The following is an 18,956-nucleotide window of genomic DNA, read 5'->3' as shown; positions in this document are numbered from 1 at the left end:
GGCCCATGACACTTAACAGAGCTGAAATTTGTTACACTGATAGGAATTACCTTCCAAAACAGAAAGAACGCAGTCTAGTGAAATGCAGGCGTTCAAAACTTTAAAAATGTTAAATTAGAACTGGCATTCAGCTACAAAATATAAGACTCTGGATGCTAAACTTGTATAGAAAAAGGCCACCATTACTATTTAAAACCAAACTGAATTTTGAAAGAATATAAAAATGTGCATACCCGTATGTTCATCCTGCCTTTTCTTCCTGTAAGTGGTACTAGTGTCAGAATACTATTGCCAAGCATTAACTAATCAATTAGGTCCCGCAAACAAGTTTTCAAACAAAAATTTCCATTTGCTTCCTAGCTTGAATCTTCAGATTTCATCATTCTAGCTTTCCTCAATTATGATAGCAAGACTATTTTCAACAATTACAAGATACCAAGCTGAATATTTAAAAGAATGCAAGATAATGAAATTCCTTTCAAGAGCTGACAACAGTAGGAACTGCATCAGAGCACACAAACAGATCAGTACAGTAACCAGAAAAGCTATAAAAAGCAGTTTTGCTTTCCAAAAAAAAAAAATCATATTTTGGGAACTTGATCTTCCAAGACTTTCAATTAAAGACATACATTTCAGCACCAAAAGGTGCTTAGGTCATAGCCCTGACAGACCAGCAAAGATTAGTCAGCAGACATCATTTTCAGACCATTTCTATTGTAATGGGACTACATTTGTTAAACCAGCAACACTGAACTCTTAACACACACACCCGGGGAGGCCTGAAATGATTTAAAACTCTATTCCATGTAGTAACTGAGACAAAGTAGTAGGCAGACTTTTGAAAATCTAGTAGTCTTGAGCAACAAAAGAAGTCTACTTCTTTAATATTTTGGCAGATAAAAATTTAATGCGTTTAGAGTATCAGCAAATGAGCAGAAGAATATCTTAACTTAGCACAAGCTAACACACCCAGGAGAATATTGTGAAAGTGCCTAACAGTATATGCACATGAATTTCTATACTACTGTTCACATTTGATTGCACCATAGTCCATAACACCACAAAAGAAGGGAAACAGAGTTAAGCACACCATACCTTGAAGGAGCAAAGCACTCTAAGGCTGTGTGCAGCAGATAGCTGTGCAATACACTACAAAATACCAGAAGCACAAACTGCTTTGGTCGCATTTATAGTAAAAATTTATAGTTCTATCAAAAAAGTCTCTTGATATCAGAACTTATTTAAGACTGCTCTGTTGCAACAGTAAAATCCTACAGAGCTCATCCTTAACTGAAAAGCACAAGTCATCACTGAAACAGCCTTGATGCATCTGTCACTTATCATTGATATGAAAGCACATTTGCAAGGGCAGAAATCCTAACATTGCAGACCTGAGGGCTTTCATAGTGCCAATTATCCAGCATATAAAGATACTGGATTTTTTTCCCCCTTTCAAAGCAGTCACTTAGAACCAATAATGGCAACAGCATGACACTTCAGGCAAGTCTACAACTTTCAATCCAGGCACTGAGTAGAACGACGGCATGTTCCACTAGCTCTGACACCATCAACCAAAGCATAGCAAAAGAGTGGAGTGCAATAGTCTGCAAAAGAACAGTTCCTTATCCCTAATGAACCTGAATAAGTAAGCCTTCTGACAACATCAGAATAAATGGTACACTCTCAAAGACCAAAACAATAAAAATAAAAAGCTTACTCAGGCTGCGAGACTGGAGATATCTCTGAGGTAGCTGAACTGGAAATGTTTTCAGTGCTTGCAGCTATGCTAGATGAAGCTTCATTTAAATCTACTAAAGGTGAAGTCTCAGTTTCAGGCTGGCTTGCTTCATCCATTTCTGCAGTCTGAAAACATTGGAGAGGAATGTAAATTTTTCAAAGTTTCAATAGGACAGGTATTCATAGAATAATTCCTAGAACAGAGTTCTAATAGTTCAGTAACTCAGACTTCCAATATCAATGAACCTGGACACCAGACCGCAAGAAATCGGACAGTTGAGAAAGAAATTTTCTTTCTTCATAAAACTAGCTGGTATTTAGTGCTACCTTGGGGCAGCTGTAACATGCCTTTGTAGCCTCCAATAATAGCATAAAACATTAACTGGAAAAAGCATATGCAACAACTTCAACCATGCATCTCTATAAAGTGGCAGCCAAGAGAAAACAGGCCTGAATAGTTCAGCAAGTGACATAAATGGTTATACTTGCATGTTCTCTTACAATACCACTTATATTTAGTGCTTACATCCTCAACTTATTTTTTGTGAAGGCTTTTGATTTTATCACACTAGGGAGGCATCAAATGATTTAGAACTCTGCTCCATGTAGTAACTGAAGCAAAGAAATAGTTTGTCACTTTTGAGAGTCGAGTAGTCTTGAGTTATACTTATTTTAGATCTTCAGTTTTCAAGCTGTCACACAACATAATCAAAATAAATCTTCCTGAACCTGGAAAAGTGCAAAACCACTGAAACAGACCAGAGACCAGATTAATATTAATTTTATACTCCTTCAAGAATTAAACAAGAACCACTTGTCAATAACTGGATTATATACGTTGGCTTGTAATCTGCAGAATACAAAAATATTTATCAGTTAACTATATTGATAAACATTTGATAAATATTGATATCTATAACAATAAGCTTTGTAACACTTCACTCAGAGCAATGACTTAGTATTACCAGCAGCATATTTTACTGAAACACAGCTCTTTAGAAAGTGCTTCCATTTTAACATACAAAGGAAATTGCAGTGACAAAATCCATTACGGATCAAGGCCAAAAAGGAATCCCATAATCATCTTGTTTAACCTATGTAGAAGATCTTTAGGTAAAGGACCAGTATGACATCTTTGTACATCAGTAAAGGGGTAGAGGGGTGTGGGTGTGTGCAAGCACACACTTTTTTTAAAATGAAGACATCCCTACCTACAACATCCAATTTTAATTAAGCTTGGAAAGATTTATTTAGTAAGTACCTTTGAATACTATATTATTCTATTACTTGCGCACATCGAAATTGCAAGGTCTGTTAGCTCATGGGTGTTTTCTTTCACTGGAAAGATGAGAGTCTCACAGCAACACTATATGCAAGTGAAACGCAATAGATAGTTACCAAGAGCTTCAGACAACCAAAATGAAAGGCTCTGAAATCCAAGAGGCATTTGAAGACTGTATGGCGAGAGTAATGAAATAAAGGCTTGCCTGGTCAGATTTTGCACAGTCATCAAGTATCTCTTCAGTGGAGTAGCTCCGTTTACTTGGGTCTGCATGTTCTGAAGGCTGCATTCCAGTAGGACTAGCCACTTCCCCCTGATATATTAAAAGGTAAAACAATAGTAAAAATGCAGTAACATAAGCCTTCTATTCTGACAAGGACTTGACTTTGGTAGAGACTAATCTCAATATTAATACCTTTACAAGCACTAAAACTTCAATAGAAAATTAAGCCACATGAACCTTCAGAGCCACAGTCCATGTATATATAATCCTCATCTGCACAAAGCCTAAAGTTACAACAATTCAGGTAAGTCTTCACAGGCAAATTCAAGACTGTCTTAACATCGTCTTAAGTCCTTCCGTTTATGCGCTCAGAGAAGTTAATCACTCTGTGCTACCTTCCCACAGGTTCCCATGTGGGCAAACCCTCTCTGTCCTCGTGCTGCCCAAAATAGGAAAAAAAATTGACCCTTAGATGATTTTAAACAGAACCATTTAAAAGAGAAATGCAAAACAACACTTTGGCACATTTCAGTTACAGCAATCTTATCAGGAAAACTGGAATAATTTCACAAGTCTGTTGCAACCTTTTACTTGTTAGAGTTGCAAACTTGCTTTAAAGTTTTACAATCAAGTGCAATGAATTCAGAGACTAAAAATGAGCACACACTTGAGGAAGTAATGTTTTAAAAATACCAGACTGTAGAATTAACAACAGTTGCACTTGCCTCTCTGAAATTCCAAGAGCGACTACAACATTCTACAACTTACTTTTTAAAACGTTCTTCCTGCTGCGATATTTTAAAAACGTTAGCAATAAACCTAACAGAAGTTTATATGCCCCTTGTTTTAGGGCAATCTAAAACCCTGTTATCAAAGACTGGTAGTGCTAGCGTTCAAATCCACTATGGGCAGCTACACTATACAAGATTATATGTTCATAACCGTGCGTAACCTTAATTTGAGAGGGTTAAGGCACACACTGAAGAGCAGGAAGTAGGTATGATTCTGTGCAGGCAAATCTTAAAGACAACAGGTAAGTAATATTTTTCCCCAAATATTATTAGCTCACATCCTAAAGACTAAACCACATCAATGCCTTCAAGAAACAATTGATCTAAGAAAAACTGATCAAGGGCTGCAAGAGTGAGCAGGACATCTCCATAAGCCTAGCCAAGAGTAATAGGCACATGACTTCTCAGAGACCCAAGAGATTTTTCTCTAACTGGTAAGAATGTAGTGTAATGTATGAGGTTTCTCAACTTAAACCTAAAGATGTGAAATCTGCTTCATAATACAGTCTTACTAATGGAGCGAGGGGAAGAATGGTGCAAAAAGGAAAGGAACACTGAGGCTTGGAAGCCACGTATACAAGTTCATTTGACCTTTCAAAATTTGTTGCATCAGCTATTAAACTAGCAAACTAGCACAGGACTTTTTTGCTGGCAAAACACCTACAGCCACCCAAGATGTTGAAAAGTGTAAGAATAGACAATGTGTAAATTGTTAAATTTAATTTTTTTCTAGCTGGGCAGCTCTGCACTTGAGTCATCTAGACTTTTCAACACACATTAGCACTACAGCTGATGAAAGAGGAAATGGGAAGCCTAATAAAAGCAATATTCTCCAAGCTTATCATAGGATCAATTCCTTACCTATGTAAATCAATTAATGGAAACTACTATGACATTATAATATGATTCAACCCCTTGGGAGCTCACTATGAAATTGAAATACGCAGAAACTCATAAGGAGTTACTCAGGGTGGAACCATTACACTGATTTTAGCCTAAAGTGATGAATAACATACATAAGAAAGGGATCAGATCTTAATTACTGATATTTCCCATGTCTTAACATTTTTGTTAAGTTTTAAGCAAAAGGAAGAGATAGATAACAATGGACTTAAACAACCCATCTTAAATCTCCTATTTAGGATAGCAGTCATTAATGCACTAGGTTGCTAACAACACAGATGCAAATGGTATACTGTGGCTTGAGATACATGCAGGCCATCACCTCTATCATGGCCTCAGCAGATCCACATACTATCCCTAACATCCATTTCTTGTAACATCTGGCACCCACATGAGAAAAAATCGGGTTATCATTACTAGCTTTTTTTGTAAAAATTGTCCAGAGGTACTGTCTCATAATAGCAACAACCTTGAAGTAGAAAACAAGAAGAGTTCACAGAACTACTGACTGCATTAAACTAACAAAGAATACTAAATGAATTGATATATGTATTTTTTAATTTTTTAATATCAGGTCAGATTAAGTATCTATTTAATATCATTTAACATACCTTTTCCTGGACATTTTCATCATCATTTGCCAGAGCAGAAACATCACCTGGAGCATACTGCACTGCAGATGAAAGACTCTCCTTACAAAAGACATGCCAAATGGGAAGCCTGTTAAAAAACAGGAATACAAAAAAATAATAATAATAAAAATCAAAGCCTTAATCTAAAATGAATATAATAAAATAAAAATAAATAAATAAAATATTCTCAGCTTCCTCGATATTGTCTCCTACAGCCTTTTTTCAGTTATTTGCATGAGATGCCTAAAAATAAAGACACCCATGTATAGTTCACAGACACTCCTTATCAAAACTATTAGAGGATTTAAGTTTAAATTTAAAGATATTAGAAACAGGGAACACACTACATATTTATTACTTCCGAAAGAAAGCATCAACCAAATAGTTGCTGGGCAATATCATCTCACACAAAGCAAAAGCTAACAAATTAGTTATTTACTGTAAGTTAGAATGAACTTCAGTTGACTTTATGCTTTGCCACACAGGAAGAAGATATTTTTAGTAACGTTTATTACCAGGGAAAAACTAAAGCAACAGATGAAAGTCCCTTTCCACCCCCCACCACCATGCGCAGAATAACTGAGAAAATTCTGTATTGTCAGAAGTATCAAACACATTTACGAGAACTAGCAAAAGTAAGTATATTAGACAGGAGGCCCACGGAGAAACTAATAAAACCTGGGGAAAAGTGGCAAACCACATGCTGCTTTTCGCTATATCTTCCATAGAGATTTGTTTCGCATTTTCATCCTCGAGCAGTTTTCCCCAAGTAGAATTGCTGGATCCAGCAACTTTTTGATGCTAAAAGGTCTGACAAACAAAAGCACAGCCTTAACAGTCATTCATGACAATATTAATAGGTTAAGTTTCACTTACACAGTTGGGAACAGTTTTGCAATTAGACTTGAATTACCACCTGTCTTAAAAACTTGAAGATCACCTTAACTGAAAAGCATATTGCAGCATAGCTTCCTCCACTGAGGAGGAGCAGACCTCCTCAGTCCATTGCAGCCTCATAGGCTGCAACAGACCATAGTCACATATTATATTTTAAAAACCACTGTTTCATCAGTTTCCAGTAGGTGTAAATGGAAGTTTAACTTCCATCATACAGAAACCCCCATACCAAATCCAGCCTACAATATAGCTCAGTCAGTTTTGCAGCCACTAGCTGCCAACACATCAAGATGTATTCAGAACTGAACAATGTCTCAACAGCAAGCACATGGAAAGCAGAGCACACAGAGCTAAGCCTGCGTGCTAGGATCTCATACCCTAGCAGGAGCATCCCACAACCTGGCAGAACACATTCATTAGAATATGCTGGAGTTAAACATTTAAATTGTATCATTTTTCCACGTCATGCCTTTGTTTTACATTCAGTGCTTTTCAATGGATGCCACATGACTCTTGGGCAGAGACAGGAAGAACCGTAGCTCTCATGCAAATTCCTCTACCATTCATAACAGCCAGCAGCACTTATTTGGGGTGTAAGAGGCACTTGATGTGAAGCACTAGCACAGCCATTATTTCAAACCAACTATTTATTTTCACATATATATAGACACATGTATATACACAAACATATATATGTGTGTGTGTGTTTATATACAGGGAAGGAAGGAGAGCACAACTTCTCCAGGCTGAAAGCAACCACAAAACCGGGCATTTGCTGTTAGGATATAAACTTGCTGCTCTTCTTCCACCTGCATCAGGAGGAAAAGCACTAGCAAGGTACTAGCCACTCTAAAGCCAGATCTCTTACCACTAGAAGAGCAGAAGACAGCAAGCTAGGAATCTGCTTGTGGGATCTGACATGCTATTCTGGAGATGTGGTGAGGCAAATACTGTGGCCCACTTCTGTCCCACCCACCACTGGGCCTCAGCAATTCTTCCTTTGAGGTAACAGCTTTCCTCCAAACAAAACGGAAAGCCTTAAGACAAACACGAGCAGCTGCAATGAGTGAAAACTATGCACTGAACATTAAGGGTATAAGGCAGCTACACAGTTTCACATCTCAATGAAGTTGAAAATAAGAGGTGTGGACTCCCATATATCTTAAATACGCATCTCATTATGTAGTTACTTCTTCATATTAAGGTTTCCATTGAACCTCTGCCTTATCCTAAGCATCAATACACACTTAAAGGACAGCATTGAATGTTACCAGACCTTTAAGGTCTATTCAACTCTTAGCTCACATCTGGAAAAACTAGTTATCCTGAAACTTCAGTTCCCTTATTTTTCTGAAAAGTGATTTTAGTCACTTCATAAAGAAGTTCTCATGCTCTTAATTTCAGCAGCTCTCTGAACTCCCCTTCCAGCTATAATGAATCCCTATTTCTTCGTAAAAATACGAGATCAAACATTACACAGAACATACTGTTGCTCACTTCACCCCTTTTTGATACATACACATAGACGCTATTTTCTATTTTGCTTACTCTAAGCCGAGATCTTCACTGAGCTATGCAGAATGCCACTAAGTCCCTTAATGTAGGAAAGGGAAGATATAATTAGTCGTTGGCTGTTAATCAGCCTTTTAAAATGCGAGGTATACTTTCACAATAGCATTAATAACTACTCTAGCACCTGTAGTTATGAGACGTGCTTGGCATGAAAGCATGGCACATGCTTCTTATGTATTGATGCTTTTAATGCAACAAGACATAATTCATTAGGATAACTGGAGATTTTGGGAAAATGCAGTTTGACAGCTAACAGATTTAAGCTAGTCTGACATAAGCTGTATCCCATACCCGATTTACTTATTTTCAGAAATTCTCCTCAGTCTAATGACCTGAATCAAACATGATGCCTCAAGTACGCTTAAAGCCCTCTAAGCATGGGAGGGGATGAGAATTTTTGTACACGCATGCATGCACTCACCCACGCAGAAAGCGGCCCCGTACTGGAACGGAAGATACAGAGGAAAGGATATATCACTTGGTTGCTGCCATTAAGCTCTGACAGAGCATCAGGGATGCAAATTCACAGAAAGCAAGGCCACACAAAACCAGCCATTCTGTGAAAAGTCCAATCAATCACCTTATCATGACTACCATTACTCTTTCTGCGTTTTTCCTCTGTATTTCAGCGTTCTGCACATTCAACAGGCTTCTTATACTAGTAACAGATTAATAAGTGACACAGCCTTTAATAAAAACCTTGCCAAATGGCAAAGCACCTCTGTCAAGTCTTCTAGTACATCCAGAAAGGCATACAAACATGAAAAGCAAAGTGTTTATTTACTGAGTACGGTATTCTCCCTGAGTTTAGTTAAGCCATTCAATTTCTCCAATGAAAGCAGAGCAGCTTCCTACATCTGTATGTATTCATACAGCCTTCTGTTCCTCAAAAGGAAAGAGGAATAGCCTGCTGCTGACTAGTAAGTAAGCAGATTTAGTGGCCAAATAGTTTCAGATATTAATCACTAGATATATTGTCTTGGGTACAAGGTACATTTTCAACCAATGGGACAGTGCAGAAATATTTCAGAGACTGTTCCAAAAATGTAACTAACATTTAGTGACTTCTGTGGATGCAGACGTTTCCAATAGTGCCATTTTTGTAAGACTCTGAGCAGATGCTATTTCATGTCATATAGAACAAAAATTTAAGCAAAAACCTTTTAGTATCATCATTAGTGTATTTTAAAAGCTATTTTCTCAAGTACTCCATGAAATTTTCAGCTTCGTACAAATGCAAAAGCTGCAAGCCCAAAATTAAAAAAAATAAAAATAACTTCCCCCCCCCCCCCCCCAAGATGTTCACTCTTCACATGGCAGGCATACACTGAGCTTCTCTAGGGGAAGCCAAGTCTGCTCATCCTGTCTGAATGGTATAGTGCATTTGTTGACTGCTATAGGAAGTATCTATGGTCTACTGATGGCTGTTAGGGCTTCTAAACTGACCTAATTAAAACTCAAAGCGCAGGTTGTTTTGAAATTGCAGTATAGGTTTAATCTGAAAGACTGCCCCAGCTTTTAACTGGGTTCAAACTCTTGAAGCAAACGTTAAATAGGCTGCAGAAGACAATCAGAGATAGCACAGCTATAAATAAGTGCTTTGATAAGCACAAAAAATCAAGCAAAAAGTAAACTGCCAGTAAAAAAAAAAAAAAAAAGGCATCATACAAGCTACAGATGACCAGAATAAAATAAAAATCTGAATTGGCAAAATCTGACTGTAAGCAGCAGTTTGTGCTCAATTTGGTATTCCTAGAGGAAAACAGTCCAAGTTTTTCTTTTCAATCACTGACATTCATATGATATTCTGTTCAAACATCTGTCCACTACATAATTCAATAGTTTTCTTAAATTCTCCCCAAATAAGACTTACTTTCAGAGAGCAGAGAGTAAAGCAGTTCAACACAGTTTAAAGTTATCACCTTTGAGACAGGATAATTTTAAGCAAAGGGAAAATAAAGTCATCAGAAGTGTACTGCATGCAAAGGAAACAGACTCTCTCTAGGATGATCACTGATATTTGCTACATCTCTCAAAGAGGATTGTATTACCAACAGGTGCAAATGCACCAAACTCAGTCAGATAGCCAAAAGGGAGAATGAAGATGTCACCGTCTGCCACGTGACATTCCTCTGCTAGAAACTTTCACAGCATCAATTCAGAACAGGCAGTGCTAGATAAAGCAAAAGAGGAAGGCTGGGGGTGGGAGGGAAAGCCTATGAAAAGGAGAGGTGCATGCTTTTTGGTTTTAAAGTTTACCTTCTTGATTATACAGAATAGCTTATTTTGGATTAAATTAGTTTAAAAGCCAGAAAAGTTGTAAAAGGGTGAGGAAAGAGGGGGAAAAGTGTTCTGCATTGAACAAATATTACAGTCTCTTACTACTATCACTAGCATCTCTGTCAAAGAAAGAAGATGTCTGTAAGAATGAGGAGCTAAACAGATCCCAAACCAGGCTCTTAACTCAGCAGCAGTCTGTCTTTCAGCCGCTGGTCACACAAAAAAATAAAACAGTGAAAAGTGGGAAATCTTCAACCCCTCTCCACTAACTTACTGGAGTCAATATTGCTATCAGACTAGTTCAGCAAAAGGGTCTCCAGAAAGTACTAAGTCTCTCAGAGAGGAGACTCTGCTTTTAGGATGGCTACATTATTTCAACCACTCAGAAGAAAGCTATTCCTAAAGTAGTCAGTGACTTGCAATCGTCCCTGGATACAATACTCATTTCACCATTTGATGTGGAAATAAATGTTGATAAATTTAACGGAGAACAGTTAACCTTTCTCAGTGTTTTGGAGAAAAGAGAATTTAGAAGCCACTTATTACCACAGAAGAGCAGCATGAATTATCAAGATAATTTAAAAAAAATCACGGTTCTTTGAGGGTGAAAAAACCCTGAAGTCTAGATCTATAGATCCAGACTAAGCAAGGGTGCTGCCGGAAAGGGACTGTTATCACCTGAAGTGGTATCACTTCTTTTTTTTTTTTTTTTTAACTACTTTGCCTTAATGTTCCTACATTCCATATTCATGCACACACAGAAAAAGAAAAAAGCCTTACCCACTCTTTGCAAAGAATGTGCTCTCTAGTCTATCTCCTAATTGGAGCTATACAAAAAATACAGTTATTCCATTCATTCAGAAGAGAACAGTACAAAGATGCTTCTGAAAGCCAAATTTAATACCTTAAGACAGTGAAATTTCAACCTTCAGTTTAATATGGCTTTCATCACTTCAAAATGCACACAAAGACCATAAAACAAGGCTACACTTGCATCATATACTTCATCACGTTTAACTGTGATTCACGGCCTGGAAGGGCAGTCTTGCCACCTTTAGCCGCACATTTCTCCTGCTTCCTCTGATCCAATCTAGTGGTTGTGTGGGCACATGCCAATTAATTCTGAGGGAGAAAGTTAGCTTTTAGCTACTGTATACTCACATAGTAAATATGTGAGAAGGCAGAGCAAAATATAAAATTTGTTAGTGACAATCCACAGGTGCAGTAAGTTCAATAATAAAAAGCAAAGCTGAGGACTAACAGTGGAAAACCTTTTCCTTCCTTTCTTACAGCACTAGCAATATTAGTCTCCTCCTTATCTACAGAAGGTTTATGTAAGTCCACTTTACAGCCCTATATTTGTTTATTGTTTTGAGCTAGGATTTGGATTATTATGGGCACTATGTTAGATGCATACTGTAAAGGAGCATTAAAAAAAACACCTCTTCATTCTTGGAAGGAGTATCTGGGTATGCATTTAAGTCACCCAAAGCAGGACAGATTTCCAAAAGTTACAAACCCCAGCCCACAAAATACGTATGCCTGGAAGTTCTTAAAGGGACATGCAGCTCCTAGTCGTTCTTGATAATACAGAACACTAACACTGCGCTGAAGGCTATAACTTAGGAGTCTTTCTGCATTGTGGAGCGCTCTGGTTACTCTTTCATGCTAGAGTTTTTGGAAAACAATACATTCTAGAAAAAAACTATAAATACCAACCATAAAGACAACAGGAAAACAGTGAAACAGGCATGAACTAAATGCTTAAACTAATTACCCGTGCTTAAACTTTAAGGCTTTTAGGGTCTGTAGTAACGTCTGTTTTTATATATCTTTGAAGATTTCCCTCACTGCTTAAACTCATAAGCTTGCCTGCACAAGCATAATACTGCAAAAGCAGGCTGAAAGTCCTCATCAGCTGCTCTGCACCAACTCCCCATGCTTAGAATTCATTACAAATGCAATACAGCTTAACAGTACCAAGTTGAGGAATTTCAGCAATACTAATATGAATTTTGCCCTAGAATATTGCAAAGCTGCTATCACCTAACTCCCAGACATTGTATGATGTATTCATAACAGATTTCTTATCTTCAAATGACTTCAACAATAGACTGATTACAATTCCAAAAAATATTTCAGATCAATAGGGTTCCTTTGAGCATCTATGCTTGCTTATTTTGAGTAGCTGGAATCTTTTACTGATATTCTGATCAAAACAAGTTATTTACACCAATTTTTTCCAGTCACCTCAGAAAAGTTCTCTACACTAGTTTTGGGATCAGTCTGCCTGGTATGCCACCATGCGGCTCAATATTTTCACCAAGAACAAAGAGAAATTTTTTTTTTAAGTGACTTGCAGTTCTATGTTACCCTCTTTTCACATATAAGGTATTCTGGCTTTCGTACTTAAAAGTTACATCCCGCAAGCAGAGGGCCTGCTAGCAAGTCTAATATTAAGGTTTTAAAGGAAGCTACGCATCCCGCTCTTGAAAGAGGCATGGATTCTGCTAAAAGTTAGATTAGTAACAGAAACAAAAGACAACAAAAATTAAAAACAAAAAGATTATTCTGTAAAACTACTTAGTGAAGAAAAATATTAAAGTGAAGCAGAAATAACAGCTTAGAGAAAGGCATTTCAGAAAAAGATGAAATAAAGTGCAGAGAGATGTGCCTGACTAGCAACAAGCCAGGGTCTTAAAGGAATACAGCAACCTCATGAAGAGGTGAATGTCATTTTAGTATACCACTTGCATAACAAAAACAAATTTGAAGTTTCTAGGACAAACCTTTTAGAAGATATGACATGAAAGCACTTCATTGATTTTCAAAGACAATTTTAAAAGTTAAATATTCAAGAACTGATTGAGCCAAGGACTTGTATTTAAGAAAAGATAGCAGAGGCTCTGCTTGCCCATAACCTGCTCAAGTTAAAGGCATTGCAAGCTAGGCACATTCAAATTTGATTTAAGGAGTCTAAGAGTTACAACACAGTTTTTGTCCCAGCCTTAACTACAGGGTAAAGACACTTTTCAGACATGGTACTTTAACTAGGAACATACTTTTCATTTTGAAATCAGATACCTGAAACAAGTTTTGGTTATACAAACAGCGCTCGAGTCACTTCACTTCTTCCTGCCATAAAATACACACACAGTGCTTATTTTAGTATCAAGTCTTTTAAACACATTAAAGTAAAAGCACAAGAGGGGAATCAGCAGACAAAAGTGTGAACCCCAGTACAAGTTACACTAACACCTCTACCCAGAACATTAGGGCAGCCTCCTGTAAACATTACTCTGCTGCAAAGAGAATTTCTGTGATAAGCAGTCTGTTACACTGCAGAACCCAAGCTCATGGTACTGCCTCCAATCCATCTCACTCCCCAGCTCTGCCATTCATCATCTTCCCGTTACTAACGATGGCAAGCTCAAATCTTAAGCCGAAAGTCAGCCAACAAACACAGTTTGTTGGCTCAGTTACCTAAACATCTACTCCTGTGACTTCTAAACCAGCTAGCATAGTTTTTGCCTGCATAAAACAAAATAGCAAAATCAACTCATGTCCACCAGTGACATTATCACGCCATCAATATAGCCTTGTTTTTTAAAAGCAGCTCTTGCATTGCAGAACCTTTCAACAAGCACACCTTCAACTATGTAAGAGGCTGTAATGTAAACCAAAGATAAAATATTCCTAGTTTTTCTATCTCATTAAAATATATGTAAGTCCTATTGTTTAAGCTGTTATAGGGAAGAATACAAAGTATAAATCAAAATCTACCCTCTCCAATGTACTTGTATTTAGATGTTAGTCCTGGCTATGCCACTGACCCATTTTGACCTTTAAAATTTTCAGGGTACATTCCCAGTTTGGATTTCTGAGTCAGTAGAGCTACTACAGGAGGGGTTTTCCATCAGAAGTAGCGCATCTTACTACTGAGTCACTTTGATACAAGTCTTACTTTACTGATGCAGCATATTCACAACCCAGCTACAACTAAAGGATCCTAATGCGCGCACGCACTTAATCCACCTCTTCCTTTTATCTACAATTGTAAAACTGAGAATGACAAAATAGCTCATAAAGCTAAGTAAATCAGGATGCACAAAGCCCTTTGAGATTCCGGGACAGAATGAATCACAGAAGCACAAATCAGGGCATACACGATTTCTGTATTAAACTTGTATCTACCACTTTGAAAGTGCAGCTTTTGGTAGGCAAAAAGGTGATGTCAGAAGAATTTATCCAGGTTACTGGTTAAACTACTGTCACAGCTGGTCTCAATTCAGACAGTACTAGAACCCCTATAAGCTTCTAAATGTACTCCACTTATTTAGCACTGTATATTGTCAAACTATGAAGCACTACAAGTCTGAAGAGTGTTTTTTTTTATAATGATCATCCACACAAAAGGGATTAACAAAAAGCCTAAAAAACCTTTGTACGGGTTCAAAACAGGAGTCACTTATGAACAGTCAGAGCTCCAATCTGCACAGGCGTGTATTATTTTTAGAGCAGTATATTCCTAAGTCAAAGGTACTTATTTCTCTAAAACCAGGTAGCCACTCCATTTTTTTTTTTTAACACTACTTGGAACAACATTGCTTGAAACAACATTGCACATCAACTATGTGATTTTTACACTCCCAAAGAGCATCATTTTGCTTTTCTGAAAATGTACCAGCTAATAAATCACCAATCACTGATGGTGATGATCACCAATCACCCTGATACAAAAAGTAAACTTGTGTTCTTCTGTAGCTTTCCTAATGCCCAACAGTCACATTAAGTTACAGGATGAGATTTTTTAAAAACAGTTTCTGGTAAGAAAACTATCAAATGTTTTAAAGTCAATTTTTACCACTAGATATTTTTCTATTGCACCAACTTATTTAGGAAGTTTTGTAATATATGCTTGGGAGACAACCCCACCACCACCATCACCACTTTAATTTCACCAAAACAAAGGATGTAACCACCTATCCAGGAATTAAAAAAGTCCAAGTTAAAGGAAAAAAAAAAAAACACCACACACAGAGTCCAAGTAGCTTAATATATTCTTTCAGCAGTTCTATTGTGCCTTTCTCTTAGTTATTCTCCTGTTTTTCGTTTGTATTTTGATCCTCTGTTGTAATCAATCATTACTTTTGTCTGCAAGAGAAGAGCTTCTCTTACTAGAGGAGCTTCTCTTACTAGCACTGAATCCTTTGAAGAATACATTTCAAGATAACTAAATTTAAAAAACTTGGCAGACTCAGTTATGGGGAAATGCCAACATTTGTAACACAGTTTTAAGAAGCAAGTCAAAGTCTTCCACTTACTATTTAAAGCTTTTTAATGGCAATTAAAAAAGTTGGTGATTCTCTTAGGAAATAAAAGAGAGATACATCACAACTTATCGTGTTACATAGCTCAGCAACAAGACAAGGATTAATAGACTCAGACACTTCTCAATTACAAATCTGACATGGCTACTGAAATTAAATAGGGCCTCAATGCCATCCTGTAAACAGAGGCTTTTAAAACTCTAATGTGAATTAGTATTTGCACAACGAACTAAAGAATTAGAGTTGTATCCCTCCCTCCATCTAAATTAACCTACTGGTTCTTTAGCCAAAAGCAGTCAGAGAGCAGCATGAGTATACAGCCCAAGCAATCTCTCGGGAGCAAAAAGTTCAGAGACAGTCTAGTGCAAGCTCTGAGATCAGACAAGACACTGTTGAAAGAACAACCTCTTCTTAAAAGCAAGAAGAGACTCAGATCAATTTTTCCTCCAAACATACGAGATGAAAGCAAAAGCTGTTGAAAAGATATGCTTTCCTTGTAACATTCAGACAAGGTGGTTGAACATGATGCTACCTGAACAATGTGGAGTAGATGCCTTTTTTTTATTAGAATAAAGTTACCTATTAAAACAATAGATTAAGAACACAACCACAACAAATTACTGTGACCATGTCTATATCATTAAACTAAGAATACTTCCACTTACAAAGTACTCCAAGGCAGAAACGGACCATCAGCCTTCAATGCACAGCAAGTAAGAAAACAAAAATTGCTTTCCTAATAAGAATCTTAAGGAAGAAGCTTAATTGTTTTAAAAAAATTACACACCCCACATACACTGTCTGGAGAGAGCTACATCAGGTTCACAGCTCAGTTAATCAAATACATATAGCTAGAAACAGATTTTCTAAGTCTTCCTAAAGCATAAACATTGCAACTGAGCTTTGAAGTACTTCTCAGACTCGCTGCGCTCTCTCCCAAAAAACAAACGGTGATGAAGTGAACCAAATCAGATCCAGGACTGCCTGAACCTATTTAAACAGGTTTCAGTGTCAGTTATGCAATTGATTCTGTATAGACAGATCTCTACAGCCTAACAGAACAGTTTTAAAGGGGCTTCCCCTTGTTCATCCAATCAGAATCAACTGCAAGAAAAAACCCATAACTTAGATCTCTTTAAATACTTCTAAACTAGGCTCTTTAAACGTTTTTCAGGAAATGTATTAAAATAACACTTTGGATACACAGCTATAACTACTGCTACTGTTCAGGGTTTAGTGTCTGTAGTTTGCTAGGATTTCTCAAATAGTGAGTCACAAAGTTCAAAGTAGGTCAAAGTTTTAGAAGAAACTTAAAAAATTATCATGCAGAAATATATTCTAACATTTGGGTTCTGATAAAAGTCACACTTTAAGGAAGCTTGAAAACAAAGTAAGAAGATGATGTAGGGACAGAGCACAATCAAGAGAATCACTACAGAGAACACTTCGAACACATAAAAGATGTTATCTAGGCAAAAGTGAAAAGGCCTGTTTGCTTTACCCTACCAAGATGCAAGCCATTCATAGGAGGGGGGGGAAAAAAACCACACACACAGTTTCAGGCACAATGATCTTTCAGAGAACACAACCAAAGCTCAGTCAAGAAAGCACCTTCCTACCAAAAGCTCAGACTGACAACACAACATAGAAAGAAATACATAGTGCAACTTTGAACCCGATACTTCAAAAGCAACCCTAAACGCAACACCCCTTACTTTCACGAGCGCAACAAATGACTTAGATCTACTGCTAGCCACACAATGAGATTTTCTTTTTAAGACACATTACCCTCCCAATAGCTGCTACCCCCTTTCCCGTAACACGGCACGGCATGCTGCCAGCACACTGACACCTTCTCTTCCCCAAAGCCAGCATCTCCCTTCCCCGAACGGCACTTCTTCCCACTTCCACCTCCCGCTCCGCGTGCTCCCCAGCACCAGCTCTCAGGATCCCCACCACGGCACTCGCCGCGACGGGGCCAGGGCAGCGACAGGCTCCCGGCCCGCGGCACGGCTCCAGCGGGCACCGCTCAGGGCGAAACCCGGCACGGCGACCGCACCGCTCCCCCGACAGCCCCGAGCAGCAGGACCCCCCGCCCCCCCACCCACGACGGACAGGGGCCCGCCAGGTGCGGGGCCCCCCGGCGCGGCCGGCACTCACCACAGCACGGCGCAGAGGAAGAGGCAGGAGCCCAGGGCCAGGAGCCGGCGGGGCGGCTCCTTCATCGTCTCCTCCGTCTACCTCCCGCGGCCGCGAAAAGGCGGCGCATCCTCCCTGGCCGAGGGAAGGCGGCGGCGGCGGCACAGCCGTTGGCGCGGCGCGAGCGCGGCCGTTACTGCCCAGCGAGCCGAGCCCCCTCCCTCCCCCCCGCCCCTTATCCCTTCACGCGCTGAGCTGGAAGGATACGCGTCACCCTCCCCCCCCCCACAAACCCCACCTCCTCGCCCCATCGGGGCCAATAGGCTTGCGCATTGGGGGTGGCCTCGCCCCCTCTCGGCTGTTGCTGGCGCCCATTGGCTCCTCTCCGCCGCCGCCGCCGCGAATCAGAGAGCGGTCCCCCCTTTCCCCGCCCCCCCAAGGACCTCTGTCGGGCGCCCGCATGAAACGATCCGTTAAAGGCAAAATCGCCATAACAATAAATAAGGGCTAACGGCAAACCGTGGTGGCCGCGGCGCACGCCAGGAACGAGAGGGCGCCATCACCTCCGCGAGGGGGACATTTTCAAGAGCGGCGCTCCGACATGACAGATGTTTTTTGGTCAGGCTTCTGCTCGGCCTGCCCCAGGCAGGCGAGCGCCGATTGGTGGCGGCGGAGGCCCTCAAGCGGAAAAACGGATCCGGGTGCAGGGGAACTCCATCTCCCAGCAGGCTGCGCGGTGCGGCCGCGCGGAGGCTGCTGGGAGTTGTAGTTCCGGGAGCCCTGGTGGGGGGGGGGAAGGGTCCACCTACCGGGGCCACCTGCCCGCCGCCATTTTGCACCGGCCTCCGCGAGGCGATGGAGGCTGCGGTCGGTGGCCGCCGTGCGAGCGGTGCTGCCCGCCCCCCACCCCCGCCCCGAGCCCGCCACCCCTGGGCCCTGCAGTCGGTGCCTTTAGGGGCTTGCGGCGTGTTAGGGGAGGAGTGGGGGGAGGGCAGAGTCGGGGCTCCCTGAGCACCGCCAACGACAGCGGCCGCCGAGGTCCCGCTTGTTCGTACCGTAGCGTGCCCGTGCCCTCTGCCACGCATCGCTGCGCCATTAAATATTTGCTGAGGGAAGCACCCTTCGTGCGTGCGATAGCAGGCGCTGACGGCCGGGCCCGGCTGAAACCTG

General features: G+C 39.9%; 1 protein-coding gene across 7 annotated transcripts in view; it reads right to left on the bottom strand.

Moving 5' to 3' along the window:
- The window catches only part of SUCO (SUN domain containing ossification factor), a 45,520-nt gene extending 27,451 nt beyond the window's left edge, over window positions 1-18,069 (bottom strand). For all 7 annotated transcript variants that reach the window (XM_068951945.1, XM_068951946.1, XM_068951948.1 and 4 more), the window contains exons 1-4: window positions 17,808-18,069; window positions 5,548-5,656; window positions 3,225-3,332; window positions 1,718-1,863 (exon numbers count right to left, since the gene is read on the bottom strand). In XM_068951945.1, coding sequence (XP_068808046.1) covers window positions 1,718-1,863; window positions 3,225-3,332; window positions 5,548-5,656; window positions 17,808-17,872 — 428 coding nt within the window. In that variant the 5' untranslated portion in view covers window positions 17,873-18,069. The remainder of the gene's footprint in view (window positions 1-1,717; window positions 1,864-3,224; window positions 3,333-5,547; window positions 5,657-17,807) is intronic.
- Between the last annotated feature and the right edge of the window lie 887 nt (window positions 18,070-18,956).

Source organism: Struthio camelus, chromosome 8 (assembly GCF_040807025.1).
Source record: "Struthio camelus isolate bStrCam1 chromosome 8, bStrCam1.hap1, whole genome shotgun sequence".
NCBI lineage: Eukaryota > Metazoa > Chordata > Aves > Struthioniformes > Struthionidae > Struthio > Struthio camelus.
The sequence above is the reverse complement of the archived record's forward strand: the minus strand, read 5'-3'. Positions and strand labels throughout refer to the sequence as shown.